Below are 15,361 nucleotides of genomic sequence, written 5' to 3'. Positions count from 1 at the left end.
CATCAGCATACAGTAATAACTTATTTTTGACCACAGCTGACATATCATTGACATAGATTAAAAATAAAAGGGGACCAAGGATTGAACCTTGGGGAACCCCGCAGGTTACAGGGGCACGATTGGAATGGACACCTGAAACAGCAACTAACTGGTGTCTATCAGAAAGATATGATTGGAACCAGAGAACAGCATCTGAACTAAGGCCAATTGCATTCAGTTTCATTAACAAAATACTATGATTAACTGTATCGAACGCCTTCTGTAAATCCAGCAGAACCATTCCAACCATGTTACCTTTATCCATTTGAAACAAAACCTGAAAGATGGATAAGACAGGTATCCGTGGAAAATCCACGTCTGAACCCCGACTGAAAACTGTATAAAAATTTTTTCTCATTCAAGTAACCTTCCATTTGATCATAAATGACCCTTTCAAAAATCTTGGAAAGTATACATAAAATAGACACAGGACGAAAGTTACCAACATCGGTTTTATCGTTCTTCTTATAAAGAGGGATAACCCGGGCATTCTTGAGATCATCGGGAACAGAACCCTGGATAATTGAAAGATTGATAATATGAGTCAAAGGACTGGCTATAACTGAAGCACTGTCCCTTAAAAACCTACAGGGGATGCCATCTAAACCAGTAGCCTTATTAGCACTGAGTCTGTTAAGATACTTCAGAATCTTGTTTTCAGAAACAATTGAAAATGAAAAACTATTTGGAAAAATACCTTTAGATAAATAAAATTTATTTACAAATGATTTACCATATTTAAAACAACTACTTGGCAGTTTTTCAACTAATTTTGATGCAACGGTTATATAAAAACTATTGAATTTTTCAGCAACATTTAAAAAATCAAAGCTAACTTCTCCATTAATTTTCAAACCAATGTTGCTAGAAGAACTAACACCTTTCTTAGATGGCAAACCAAGCTGTTTTAAACATTTCCAGAGAGATTTAGAGTCTGATTTATTGCTTTCTACACTTTCTTTGAAATAATTTTTCTTTGCATTATGAATAAGAGTTTGAGTACTATTTCTATGTTGTTTAAAACTTTCATAATGTTCAGTTGTTTTATTCTTTTTGTACAAATTAAAAGCTTTGTCTCTAGCATTGATACTTTGTAGAATGTCATCATTGATCCATGGCTCTGTTCGCTGTTTAATGCGAACTTCCTTTACAGGGGCATGCATGTCCAAAACAGACATAAAAATGTTTTTAAAATTACACCATCCTTCACTAACATTATCACTGAGTATAACACAAGTGTAACATGTATTCAGGTATACACGCGTAACAATAAAGATCGGAAAGAAATCGAAAATGGCTAACAAAATAAGAATATAATTAAAATGAAATTTATGCTGTTGTAAACTTTTTTTTTGGTGATTAACTTATTTTTCCCTTAGATACAAGCATTTGTATGTAAAAATTGAGTGTGCAATAGCTGCGCGTGAAAATAGGGTAAGAGAAAATTAAGACAATACCGCGAAAACGAAGAAGGAGACCCCTGTTTATTTTTCGCTCATATTACAATTCATTTTTTTTTATCATAATTGTAATTAAAGCCCTATTTTTAAACTCAAATAAATAAAGAAACCACAGATGAAAAAGACTGGAATTTAATGTCAGCAAACGTGTCACTAAAGCATGTAAAGATGACAAACCAATACAATTAATTAAGTACGGGAAGACAAATTATCTAATAAATCAGTTGAAAACTGATATACCCGCATACACATACATCATGATACAATTACATGCTAATGCTATGAAACATCACATCTACAAGGTGATTTATATCAAACTGCACCAATATATCAATGTGAATTAATAATTATATTTCTATTTCAAATGAACACAAACATCACTGAAAAGTCAAATTGTGCCTATTTCGAGTGTCAATATCACTTCTTGCACAAACACAAAGATAAAAAGTTCAACTGCGCACTAGCACACATGTGCTTGAATGATCCTTGTATACCTATCAATGAAATATTCATGATAGTCTCTTTGTGAACTGTCAATTGCACTTTTTTTCACAAGCGACATCAATATACAAACACTATAACATTTAACGCGATGAATATTGGAATGTTAATGCATGTGATATACCTATCAGAGTCTAAACTGATCAACGCACTCGATATTTCACTATCACTACAATATGTAAACAAAAGCTTGTTTCAATATTAACATGCATAAGCATAGGAGAACGAGCAAAATAAAATAGCAAACATAAATAACATATTGCATACATACAAAGCTCATGCACAACTAATGTAGTTTTGCTTAAACTACAATATTAAAGCTGCAACACAACACGAATACTAGCAAAACAAAGGTGTAAACAACACATTGAAGTACATCTGTCTTCATTTCAGACAAATTAAATACAACATAAATACAAAAATTGGGCTTTGGAAATGGGTGGGCGGGTAATTGAAAATCAGTGTGACACGCTGAACAACTAAGAACTAAGTGACGCTACATTTCGCGGTTCCTATTTTAAAGATGATAGAAATACCCAATCAAAATTTAAGTAACAAACAAAACTATCACCAATGAAAAAACGGGAGATAAAAATTTGGTTACCGGCTAAAAACCAGGAAGTGAAGAACGAGCCGGGCTAAAGTTGGGTGTGCTTGAATTAAATATTTTAATTGAATTAAATAAACCAATTAAAGCCCTATTTTTAGACTCAAATTATTGGAAGAAATATCCAAACCTCTTAAAGCATTGACCTCGTCTCTTTTCCTCACAACTTTCTGGCGTAATTCTTCTTTCTGTTTAATTTTCCTGAATTTTGCCTCGTCTTTTTCTAGAGTCTCCAACTCACGTTGCAGTTTTTCGATTTCCTGATCGTCCGAATCAACCTCCTCGGGGAAAGAGTGTTTCCCATCATCCTCTGCGGAAGATGCGTTTGATTGTTGCGCTTTAGATTTTACCGGCGAGAAAACGGAATCTTTTCTAGTATCCTGAGCAACCTGATCATCATTGTTATCGCTGTTATCTTTAGTGTCTAGCGATATCCCCTGTTCGTTCATCAGTTTATAGTTAAGTTTTGCTCCCTTTCGCAATCCAGTCGCCATTTTGTGAAGAGCAAATGATGAAACCTTGACAAATCAATGTTAACATGCAAATGTGTACGTATAGCACCACATTTTTGTGCACAAGTCAAATTGACAAATTTACACACAGTTGTTCACAAAGTCCAATGAAAAAGTTATTTTTAATACAATAAACCCTTAAAGGGTTTATTTAATTTCTGTAATTTATAATATTATTATTCCATATGTTGATATGTTATTTAAATATCACAGATTTATCCAATTTCCTTTGTTATAGTTCTTTTTAACTACTAATTGAAAATCAGTGTGACACGCTGAACAACTAAGAACTAAGTGACGCTACAATTCGCGGTTCCTATTTTAAAGATGATAGAAATACCCAATCAAAATTTAAGTAACATACAAAACTATCACCAATGAAAAAACGGGAGATAAAAATTTGGTTACCGGCTAAAACCAGGAAGTAAAGAACGAGCCGGGCTAAAGTTGGGTGTGCTTGAATTAAATATTTTAATTGAATTAAAATAAACCATTTGTGAAAAAAGAGCACACTACTTAGTCATAATCATTCCGTTTGAAAATATATAGGTTTCATTGGGCCTGTTATACCAAATGAAACATAATTACTTTTTGGATATAATGGACAACCCAAAACATAAATTCTAACACGATCCGATTCATTTTCCTATTAAACAAAGAAGACTGGAAACAGTGAATTATTATACGACAATTCACTGTTCTGACGTCACAATATTACGTCATAGCGTTAAACGGCTTATAGCGGCGCGCTGGAAAAGAAACCAATTGAAAACGGGCAAATATTTAATAAATGCCGTCAAGGATGTACTTTAAAGTCCTTGGTAACGTGTTAGAATCGAAATAATATATCTCATTTAGTGATTTGCTCTTGAATAAATCATTGTTTGTCGTTCAGATGCGTATTATTATATCACTCGGGCTAAGCCCTCGTGATATAATTCCTTCGCATCTGAACTCCAAACAATGATTTATTCAACGACAAATCACTGGATGAGATATATTATTTCTTAATTAATCTCCGTAAAAACAGAAACGTCACAACTATATATATTTAGGGTTGAGCGAAAATGTGATTTCTCGACGCGATTTGCGTAAGCAGTACAAATTTTATCTTCTAATTAGAAGGCTCATCAAAACAACGCTATGTATTATAACGACTTCCTGTGTACAAGTTTACAAATTATATTAATACGTTTTTGCAACCAGAAAGAACACAGTCTTAACCCATTCATCAAAGAAGTTCTTCGCGGGCATCATAAAGTTCAGTGTTTTTTTTTTTTTTACTAAATTCTAAATATGTAAGTTGATATCCACACGATATCATTCGTAATTATATTAGCCTTCCGTCCGTAAGTTTCCGGTGGTTTCCGTACAATTAGAATCGGCTATTTCCGTGGTTTAGGCCGGGCCGGGCCGGGCTGGGCCGGGTTTTATTAATAACCACCTAAACGCTTTGTTTACACAGCTATATCTGCGAATGTGAAAAGATGTTTAGAGTCATATTCTGTATCCTATATATTTCATATCGTCTTAAAAATTCTAGACGAGTAGTTAGTTTAGGTGGCTTGCTTGTAAAAATGTTTTCTGAACTATCTACCTTTACCTTTTTATTAGATACTAAATACATTGCTCTTTCTTTGAGAAGACATAAATTAAGAATGTGTGGTGAAAATTGTGAAAGCCTGTGGGAATCACTATCGGTCTCTGTAAAATTCTATAAACTTGGATATTTGCCTCCTCATCATATAAAAAAAATCTTTATTGTTTTCCTAAACCGAAATTGATAAACGAATTGTTTCTTATATAAATAATTCGAGACACATCAGGTCCTTTCACGGTTTATTTCAGAATGTCCGACAAATACTATGGGCTGATAACGTTTGTGGTGAACATCTGTCCTAGACCATTACGTGAACTTTTCATAGCTAAGGCGAAGGCTGACACAAATCACACATACACGAGTTTAGAAGACTACCTGCTTTTCCGGAAACCAGACATAGATAAATTAAGTAGAAGTTTCAGGATCAGTCTCGATCAGTTTGCCAATATGTACCCAGCGGTCGGATCCGTGGATATTCAAAAATGGGACGTAACTCTACTAGCAGTCTTACTGACTCAGCTATTTTCAAATCAGTTAGAACAAAAAGAAAGAGACTGTCTGCGTGACATTACTGATATAAGAAATAGCTTGCAACACATTGCAAACACTGACACAATTGATGATCAGCAGTTCAATACTGCCTGGAGTGGTCTTAGAGATGCTGTACTAACCTTGTCAAAGTGTACTGGTGCACCTTCGTTAAACAATATCGAAGACGAGATAAAATCGGCATTAACTGAAGGCATGCCAAATCTTGTAGATGTAATTCGAACATGGAACCAAGTGGTGTGTATGCAGCTTAAGCTACACAACTTTGAACTTGCAAACGAAATTAAGACCATCAAAGAAGTATCAAGAAAATCAAGTAAAATATTAACAAAAGCCTCCGTGAAAAGAAAAGGACGCTCAGGTATTTTATAACATTTTTGTTTACAACTTGGTGTATATCGATCGTCAAAACGTGTGTTAAATAATATCATGTAACCCGTGGGGTTAGTTCGAGAGTTAAATCCTATGCTTCCTATAAATGCAGGATTTGACAGAAGAAAAATGTAAATTATTATATGTATAGTGGTTGTTAGAAGGCTGATCACTACCAAATAGAATGTAAGCCTCCGCTGGTCTATCAAAAGTAGTCCAATATAAATAGTACTGATCTTTTTTCCTTTCCTAGTGCATTTTCTCGACAGCAACGTGCTTACTTTTACCCTACCGCGTTTCAGTATGTATCACTTTGCATTCTATTGAAATCGGCATGTTCCTATCGCATGCTAGGTAAAAATGGCGGCGTAAGAATTTAATGTCTCGCAAAGAGAAATTGAAAGAAGCGAAAAGTAGTAAATTCAGCGAGTTGTATTTACCGAACTGTATTTTTCTTATATAAAAGTTAACACCCCCCTTTTCTTTTTGTTTTTGTAAAGTAGCGATCTAGTTCTTTATGGGAATATAAGTCTCTGAAAATCTGATATGCTAGAAAATGTCGAAAAACCGTTATAAAGTAAGTGGATTTTATATGAAATAAAGAAGAGCTGGATTTAGAGGTGTTCAGCCTAGAAACACACTTGTGAATGTCGCTATCATGCAATGATGAGACACATATGAATTAAATATATTAAGTATCGAGTTCTATTCAGGCGCTTGCATGTATATTATTTATTTTTGATAAAAGTAATATTACCTCCGTGAAACAGTAAAATGTTGTAAGAGTATTATAAAACAACTTCCATTTTTTCAGGGATGGCGGAAAAAAGAATGAAAATTGTTGTCAACAGAGTTGAAAGGATGAAAGGTAATCTGTCAGAAATATGTGGTAATTCAATAGAGATTATACAAGAATAATGGGGTATAAATTTCGTAAATTATATTTCAGACTGTTAAACTTGTATTTCGTCCTTGGAAGTTTTTTATAAGGGTGTAGATGCAAAAATGGTAACGGGATCACACTCTACTATTTTATTTTCAGAAAAACTTGCAAAGGCGCTGACAGAGGAGAACGACTGCATAGAGTCTTTCAAGAACGACATTGCCCTTATTACTCAACAGCTTATAGAGAACCATCGCGTTATTGTCACCGGTCACGATAATATGTTGACTTACAAATGCGCACTTGCAGCAGTTAATCAAAGAAACTACCAGCGTACTGACCAATGCTTGGAAATAAACAATCCATCCGACTGGAAACGGATCAGCCCAGAAGATGCCCAATTTGTACTTTTCCGTGAACCGTTCGGCAGGTCAACGTACGATTCACAAAAGGTTGAAACAATGCTAGAAGAATTTGACAGTATGTTGGACGCAACGAATGACGACAATGACGAGGTTATTGATATTATCATTGTAACCAACCAGAGACTTCTGAATGAAGTGGCGAGACAGAATGAGCATGACATGTTATCTCCGGCGTCTACTGTTTACATAGATACCACATCGGGAAATACTCCTGGTAATTCTTTTGAGAAATTCAAATAGATCATACACCGAAATATATTACTGTTTGATATATACATTTTACTACTATACACTTTTTTTCAGAAACTGTTGAAAGGTTAAAATGTTACAGTCGCAGTGTTAAGATAATATAATATTTAATGATAAGGTAATACTAGTAATCTATTTCTTTAACATTACTTTTAACTTTTCAAGTTAGAGCTCCAGAACTTTTGCCTTAATTCTTAAAAATATTTCATGAAATTAAAATAAAAAAATCTTACTGCCATTTGTATCATACATGTAATTGTTTGCAGAAGAAGCAGGTGCAACAGAAGATACAGTTTACAGAAATCTTCTCGGTATGTTTAGTCGTCGAATTCATAATCATTAGTTTAAAGATAACAAATGATGGGATAACGCCGCATGTTTAAACTTGTTTTCTGTATTATAAAATCTACAGAATCCCGAGTGACACTGCCGTGCTAGCGTATGTTACAAAATGTCACAAATCAGAAATGTTACACATACGTTTTAGTATTTTTTTCAAAATGTAGTACAAAGGTATGTTAACATAATTCTTACGTGAAACAGTTTATCGCTTATTTAAACATCTGGTACATTCTAGCGACAGAATTTTAAGAAGAGTTTTGTCCACCCTTTCGATTTTATACGGCTTGTATCTTCAATTTCTAAATGTTCTTCAGCGAGACATAAGCTCAAGGACCGAGTTTAAAAGGTAACATTCGCAATGACAGACATAACATTATGGTGTTTGAGTATTGTTTTCATACTTCCGATTGTATTTACGGTACATCCCAAACGACTCAATGCTATGTTATAATTAACTGAATTGTTTAAAATAAAATACAGTAATGTTAGTAATAAAATAGGGTTATTATAACAGTAGCTTGATCTGGGATGCAGTATTCGGCTCGAGTGGATTTTGCCAGATCGGATCTCACGAGGCGCGCAAGCGCCGAGTGTGATCCGACCTGGCAAAATCCACGACCTTTGCGACCAGTGCAGACCAAGACCCTTTTATTATATACCTTCACCATTTTTATTCTTGTTTTGTTCTTGAACGAAATCTTCAATGTTTATCGATGTTAAATGGAACTTACTGAAGTTTTTATGCGCGCTATTTATAGAAATGTGTCGGGTCATGCATATCACTGAAAATAGTCCGGCAGCATACAATACGGAAGGTACAATACGGAATTTAAAAGGTACAATACGGAATTTTTGTCTGTCTGTTCGTATTTAATTGTGAAATACAAGCCGATTTTTTACAGAATTTATATAGGTATATAATAAATGCGCATAGTGGGTATATATACTATATGTGCATTTAAAAAGAAGATCGGATAGTCCTAATCAATCGTATTTTTCCCTATTTCACCTGTAACCTTCAAATGTGATTGTAGCCTTTCAGTTCATTGTGCGGGTTTTGTGCGCCACACCTTGTCTCATCATGGTGATCATTCAATGTAAGATAGCTACACATTTGCACATTGCTATTGCAAATTATTATTATCGCAGTTTCCGCTTTTAGCTTCAGTGTTTAGAGCAATGAAGACAGAACAGGAATGCGTACTGGTGAGACGCGATGAACACGGTTTAAAATTTCAAAGTTATGTCGTGTTCGCCGTATTTTCTCAACTGACCTTGTAAGAATAACACACAAAAAAACACATAAAGAAAACAATTCACCGTGACAAGAACGAGTTGGGGTGAGGTGAAGCGGTTGAGGTAGATTTGGCGTCTCCCACCTAAAATCTGCTGAGCATATGTTTATGGTCGAGTCAAGGTGCGTTGTCGGAGTGAAAATTAATCATATACTTTGATTCAGTTGACACTCGCTCGTTTATATTTTTTAATTAAAACATATAACTCGTATTTGTACGGAGATCCACAACATTTATTTTTAGAGATTACACTTTTTAGCTCAACTGAACTTTGTTCTGGGTGAGCTATTTGTATAGGTGGATAGTCCGGCGTCTGTCGCCTATCGTCCGTCTTCCATCGTCCTCCGTCAACATTTTTCATTGAAACTACTGGTCAGACTTACACCTAATTTGGTCAGTAGAATTCTAGCATAGACCTCTATCAAATTTGTTCAAATGGTTTACCTTGGACTCTTTTAGGGGCGGTCAGAGTTAAAAAAGAAATAAAACACTTTAAACAACTTCCTCTTGAGCCACTTTATGGATTTTCATAAAACATGGTCTATAGCATCATTATAAGGTCTTCTCTCAAGTTTCTTCAACTCGGGGCACTTGGACCCTTTTAGGGGCCGCAAGAGCTAGGAGTACAAACAACTTTAAACACCATCTTCTTATTAACCTCCAGATGGATGTTCATCAACCTTTGTCTGTAGCATTATGATAAGGCTATCTCATATATATTTCTTTAAAGGGGTGCTAGAGCTAAAATTGAAAAGAAACTTTAATGACTTCTTATGAGTCAAGTGATGGATCTTCATCAAACTTGTTCTGTACCATTGTTATTAGGTCCTCTGTGAAATTCTTTAAATAGGAGCACTTGACATCTTTTAGGGGCTGCTAGAGCTAAGAGTACAACCAGCATCAAGCGCCATTTTCTCATGGACTGCTGGATGGATCTTCATCAAACTTTGTCTGTATCATTATAATAACTTCACCTCTCAAATTTGTTCAGTTGAAGGCAGATGGCCCTTTTAAGGCCCGCTAAGGCTGAAAGTAGAATTACATTTACACGACTTATTCTCATGAACTGCCGAAAAGGATCCTAATCAAAGCAGTGTCAGATGGTCAAAGTCCTCTTCAGGTGAGCGACTTAGGCCTATTTTGGTCTCTTATTGAGTTTCGTAATATTGGAGTAAGATTTCGTAATTACGTAATAATGTGTATGTCGATTTTACAAAATACTATTTTGTAATTATAGAATATTATTTATTTTTTACGTAAAATATGGCATTATGTCTAAAATAAAATGTTACTATATTTCTTTTTACAAAACAATTTTTATTATTTACGAAATAATATCTTATAGAAAAGAAACACATTTCGTGAAATAGAAATATTATTTTATAATAACGAAATAATGTGACATCCGATATTTTTGATTTAGACATTAAAATCTTCTCTTTTTTTTAAAAAAAAACAGATACATTTCGAAATTACGAAAGGAAAACCATTTACAAAATAAAAAAAGAAAATCACACTGGGTATTCGGTTACCTACTCGTGTGAGCGATAGCGTCCTTGTGTGATTTATATACATGTAGGCTGTATAGGGTAAATAAAAACAATGCCAACGTATGACACATATTTAAGGATGTTGAATATTTTATAGACAGATTCGTCCGAGGCAATGCATTAATTCGTACTGGTGAAAATATCAGTCATGAAGGAATGTATCCAAATGCGTGTATTTTGACGTTTAGAGACGTTCTTTGTTCAAAGTTCAGGTAACTTAATTTGCCACTCTCATTGGTAGAACTGTACATACTCAACTACCACACATATGGATCATTTACCTGCAATTTGTTTTTGTTGATAAAATTTCAATTATATGCACCCTGTCGCTGTATTTGATGATACCTCTGACGATGGATGAAAATAAACAAAGATACCTACCCGTTTGCACATAGATACCGTCCTCGTTATGTCAGTGAACATTTATTAAACTCCCCGCGTCCTCGTTATGTCAATGAACAATTTATAAAACTCCCATCAGCGATTACTTCCCCATACGGTACACTAAATGAACGCAATGGAAGGTACCGCTGTGAGGAGCGTGGTACTTTATAAGAACTAGTTTATGATGGTGTACCTCATGCGAAGCCCGACCTTTAGTAGATCTATATGATTAGAATGTTAACTTCTAAGATGTAAAGAAGTGAGCGTGGACCGTGTTGACAGTATATCACCAATATTAAGCATTCCTTAACACCAACCATTCTATTCTCTCGTCTTCTTGAAGTTCTTTTTCTACTTCAGTTTCTTTCTAAAAACGACAAAACTTGTGAATGCACCGTGTACCTGTGCATATGATAAGACCTTCCTTTTCTTCCCGAAAGGGAATTCAGACCACCTCTCCTGATATACGCATGCATGCGTATAGAGAGAGGCTTCGGCTTCATCAGTTTGCCTTATATCGTATCGGGTAATATTCGACTCTGTTTATAGGTGCAACCTCCATTAAGGTAGTGCTCATTACGCGACTTATTTACAAGTGCACATAATATAAACAGATTTGTTTGTTCATACTTCAACTTACTCCCCGACTTCAGATTCATAATCACCATTTGCAATACATGAGTTCACAACATGACGGCAGACGCCAAAACATGTAAGATACTATTTTAATAAAGTTTAAGTATCAGACGAGCTGTAATAACTTTGAAATAATATACAAATAGTTACATAGGACAAGCATAGTGTGGATCCAGGATTTTTATCAATGGGGCCTGCCAAACTGCAAAAAGTATGTAGTTTCACCAAAGTATTTCGTCGTTTTCACTTTTTTAAATTTCCCACCATTTTAGGTCCGATTTTCAACATTTTGAGAATTAGCAAATTTCTTGAGGCTTGAATTTACCCGACAAACCTGCAAACCTACTAGAGGGGGTAACAATGAAACATTGTTGTTACTGTCAGTCTCAATTTCAATTTCTGCAGGGCCTACGGTCCTGGGTACCTTCGGTTTATAGGGGCATAGGAACGGGGGCGGAGGCAAGGGGGCATGTGCCTCCCAATCATGCCAGAATTTGAGTAGCAGACATTAACAAAAAGGAAGGCAAATTTACATCTCCAGTAAGGGAGCGTCACAATGTCTATAGGCAATACTTCTATCTGTAGACACCGCTGCAATAAAATATTAGTGGAACAGCCGAATTCATATCTTCTTGGTGGGTGAATATTTTAAACAACACAAGACAACACGTGCAGACAGACTTTGCCGCTTCTGAAATCGCAATTCAATTGTTAAGTATACACAGGGTCTAAGTTGATGGATCTTGGTAGCAAATTTGAAGACATTTATGCGAGGAGAAGTTTTCTTCTGGTAGGCTGCTTCCAGTAGCTGAAGGGTATAGAAGACCCCAGTTTTATCTTTACCTTGGTTGGTCATTGCATATTATCGTTAAATTTTAGAAAAGTGGTCTGCGTCAATGTATTGTTCATTTCAATAACGAGGACGGTATCCGCTCGAATGACTGAAACAACGAGGATGGTATCATGCGCATCGTCAGAGGTATCTTATTTTCTACACACTGTCTTCCAAAAAACGCTCTAATTTTACTGTACTTCCAATTTTTGAGCAACGAAAGCAATGGCTAACACACAGAATGCCTGCTTTTCATTTTCTTAACAAAAAACTTCCTAAAACTTCCTAAATGATACCATTACTTATTAATATAGATAAATGAAAATATTTTAACAGTAGTAGTGTAATCACCTGTCAAAAAGAACAGTAGTTTCAAGTTAGAATAAAGAATAAAATTTTCGGACGCATAGATTATATCAGACTTGGTAATTAAAAACAAAATAAAAGTTGTGTTACTTGTAATAGAACAGAACTGTAAACCTATCTCGTATCTTTTACATATTTTAATCAGTATTAATATAATTTATGAGACTGTGAGTTTTGGCATATTTAAAGGCCAATTTATGCAACTATGATGTTGATAATGTGTAATAATTTCGGAATCTAATGATATTCTAGTTATCATTATACCTCCAGATACTAGTCTATTAATGATATTCTAGTTATCATTATACCCCCAGATACTAGTGTATTGGATTCCGGTCCGTACGTCCGTCGGTCCGGTTGTCTGTGGACGGAATTTGTCCAGGCTAGTTTTCAGCAAACCTTTTAATTATCATCATAACCTAGTTGTGCATGCGCGAAGCGGGTTTCATTGGACTATTTTTCACTTAGTCATGGCCCTTTATTAATTGTTTTCTTTATTTGTATTTAGAAAAAATTGTCCGCGCTAATTCTTAGCAATTATTTGCCAGATTTCCATCAAACCTTGTAATTATTATCAGTACCTAACCCAGCTGTGTACTTGCGAAGCGGGTTTCATATGAATGTTTATTCACATAGGTATGGTCCTTTATTTTATTAATTGTTTCTTCATATGTATATGGAAAAAATGTCCGCACTATTTCGCAGTCATTGTATGCCAGACATTTATCAAACCGTTTGCTATTATCATCATCGGTACCAAGTGTAGTTGTGCATGTGCGAAGCGCGTTCCTTTTGAATTATTCTTATGAAGTCATGACTCTTTATTTGTTTCAAATATGAATAGTTACATTGGACAAAAACTTCAATAGTTTTCTAACATATTTGATATGCTGTTAAGTTTAACTAGTTGATGACCCATAGTGATTACATTGTTACTTGACCATGACATTGACCTACTGACCTACTTTATTCTTTTTTAAGATATTTTTGCAATTTTGAGCTTACATCACAAAACTGGCTTTCAGTGACCTTGATTTGACCTGACCTTGAGTTTGACCTACTGACCTACTTTCTGCTTTTAAAGGTACAGCAATTAAATTTGGAGATCTTATACAGTTTTGCACAACATTTTTTGAGCATCTTTCTACATTTTCTCCCTGTAAAAATGCAATGTATCATATTTTCAACCCCTGTTCCTCTGACAATAAGCTGCTGTCTAGGAATATTCAATTTTTTAAAAAAAATTTAAAGAAAAACACGGATGATTTGAATATATTTCATGCAAACGCGTGTGATTAAGAAAAACATGGTTGATTTTCTTTTCATTCAGAGTACTCTAAAATATATCGCCATAACTACACAAGTAAGACGGTTGAAAAACAAGTCAAGGCCGAGGCTGAAAAAATGTTTATAGATTACAGTACGATTGCTATCGTCGGATCTGCCGGAAGTGGGAAGACAAGCTTGTCGTTTCAGCTGCTGCAAGCATACGATCTCAGCAATGGAGAAGAAAACTTTCTTGTCATAATTAACCCCGAAGAACTGATTTATGTCAAGTTTTCTTTGCGACCTGTGATAATTCTCAAACTGTTGACGGGTATGGATTTTGACAAAGTTGAAGCATGCAAATGGTATCGGCAGTTTGACAGATTGTTTGCAGCTGTACAGGAAAAGAAAGTTGCCGTTATTATTACGATGGAAACAGAGGTCTTTCGAATGTGGGAAGCACATATGCCGACTCATCCTTTGATAGATCGTATTGTGTACATGGCAGGCACTCGTGCAAAGGGGAGGGGGGAACATGAACCAGGTAATCGTACAAACTCTACTTTACTTAGGTAGTTAATTTACATTTTATGTTTAGAATCCTATTTTCAGTTGCATTTCAGGATGAATAATACGTGAAGTATTACAATTGAGAACTTTGATTTAACTTTCTGAGAGACATGCATTAGTTCTGCGATATTTTGTATTGTATGCAAAACCTCACTTTATAGACCCTAAAATGACCTGTCAAACGAAAGGAAGTGGACAAATAAATTTTATTTACATATTTGTCGGCTTGATATAAGAATTGCTGAATAATTAATTACTGTAACAGACAAGTCAAATATTTGTCGCAACTGTTACTATCGGCTGGTAACGCTTGTGGTGAACATCTGTCCTAGGCCATAAAGTGAACGTTTTATAGCTAAAGCGAAGGCAGACACAAATCACGCATACACGAGTTTAGAAGACTATCTGCTTTTTCGGAAACCAGATATAGATTACGTAGAGGATTGAAGATCAGTCTTGGTCATTTTGCTAATGTTACCCAGCATATTAAAACATGGGACGTAACTCTACTAGCAGTCCTACTTAGGCATTTATTTTCAAATCAGTTAAAACAAAATGAAAGAGACTGTCTGCGTGACATTACTGATATAAGCCTAGACTCGATAGCATAGTGGTAGAGCGTCCGCTTCGAGTGCGGGAGGTCGTGGGTTTGATCCCCGACCGCGTCATACCAAAGACGTGAAAAATGGTACCAGTAGCTCCCTTGCTTGATGCTCAGCATTAAAAGGGAAACCGGCTTCTCTTCTCTCATACCCTCGTGGCGATGGATTCCATCAGGAATGAGGTGTCGAGAGTGATTAATATAGATCTAAGTTGTAGAACTTGCTTCACAATCGACCTAAAATAAATTATGTATAAACTACTGATATAAGTAATAGCTTGCAACACATTTCAAGCACTGACGTAATCGATGATCAGATGTT

General features: G+C 35.2%; 1 protein-coding gene across 1 annotated transcript in view; it reads left to right on the top strand.

The window, feature by feature from the left end:
• The first annotated feature begins 4,970 nt into the window (after positions 1-4,970).
• LOC128553027 (uncharacterized) overlaps positions 4,971-15,361 on the top strand; it is a 47,378-nt gene continuing 36,987 nt past the window's right edge. The window contains exons 1-5 of the mRNA XM_053534132.1: positions 4,971-5,629; positions 6,455-6,508; positions 6,683-7,162; positions 7,464-7,508; positions 13,933-14,412. Of these exons, the coding sequence (XP_053390107.1) occupies positions 5,167-5,629; positions 6,455-6,508; positions 6,683-7,162; positions 7,464-7,508; positions 13,933-14,412 (1,522 nt within the window). The 5' untranslated portion in view covers positions 4,971-5,166. The remainder of the gene's footprint in view (positions 5,630-6,454; positions 6,509-6,682; positions 7,163-7,463; positions 7,509-13,932; positions 14,413-15,361) is intronic.

This window comes from Mercenaria mercenaria, unplaced genomic scaffold, assembly GCF_021730395.1.
Source record: "Mercenaria mercenaria strain notata unplaced genomic scaffold, MADL_Memer_1 contig_3393, whole genome shotgun sequence".
Lineage (NCBI taxonomy): Eukaryota > Metazoa > Mollusca > Bivalvia > Venerida > Veneridae > Mercenaria > Mercenaria mercenaria.
The sequence above is the reverse complement of the archived record's forward strand: the minus strand, read 5'-3'. Positions and strand labels throughout refer to the sequence as shown.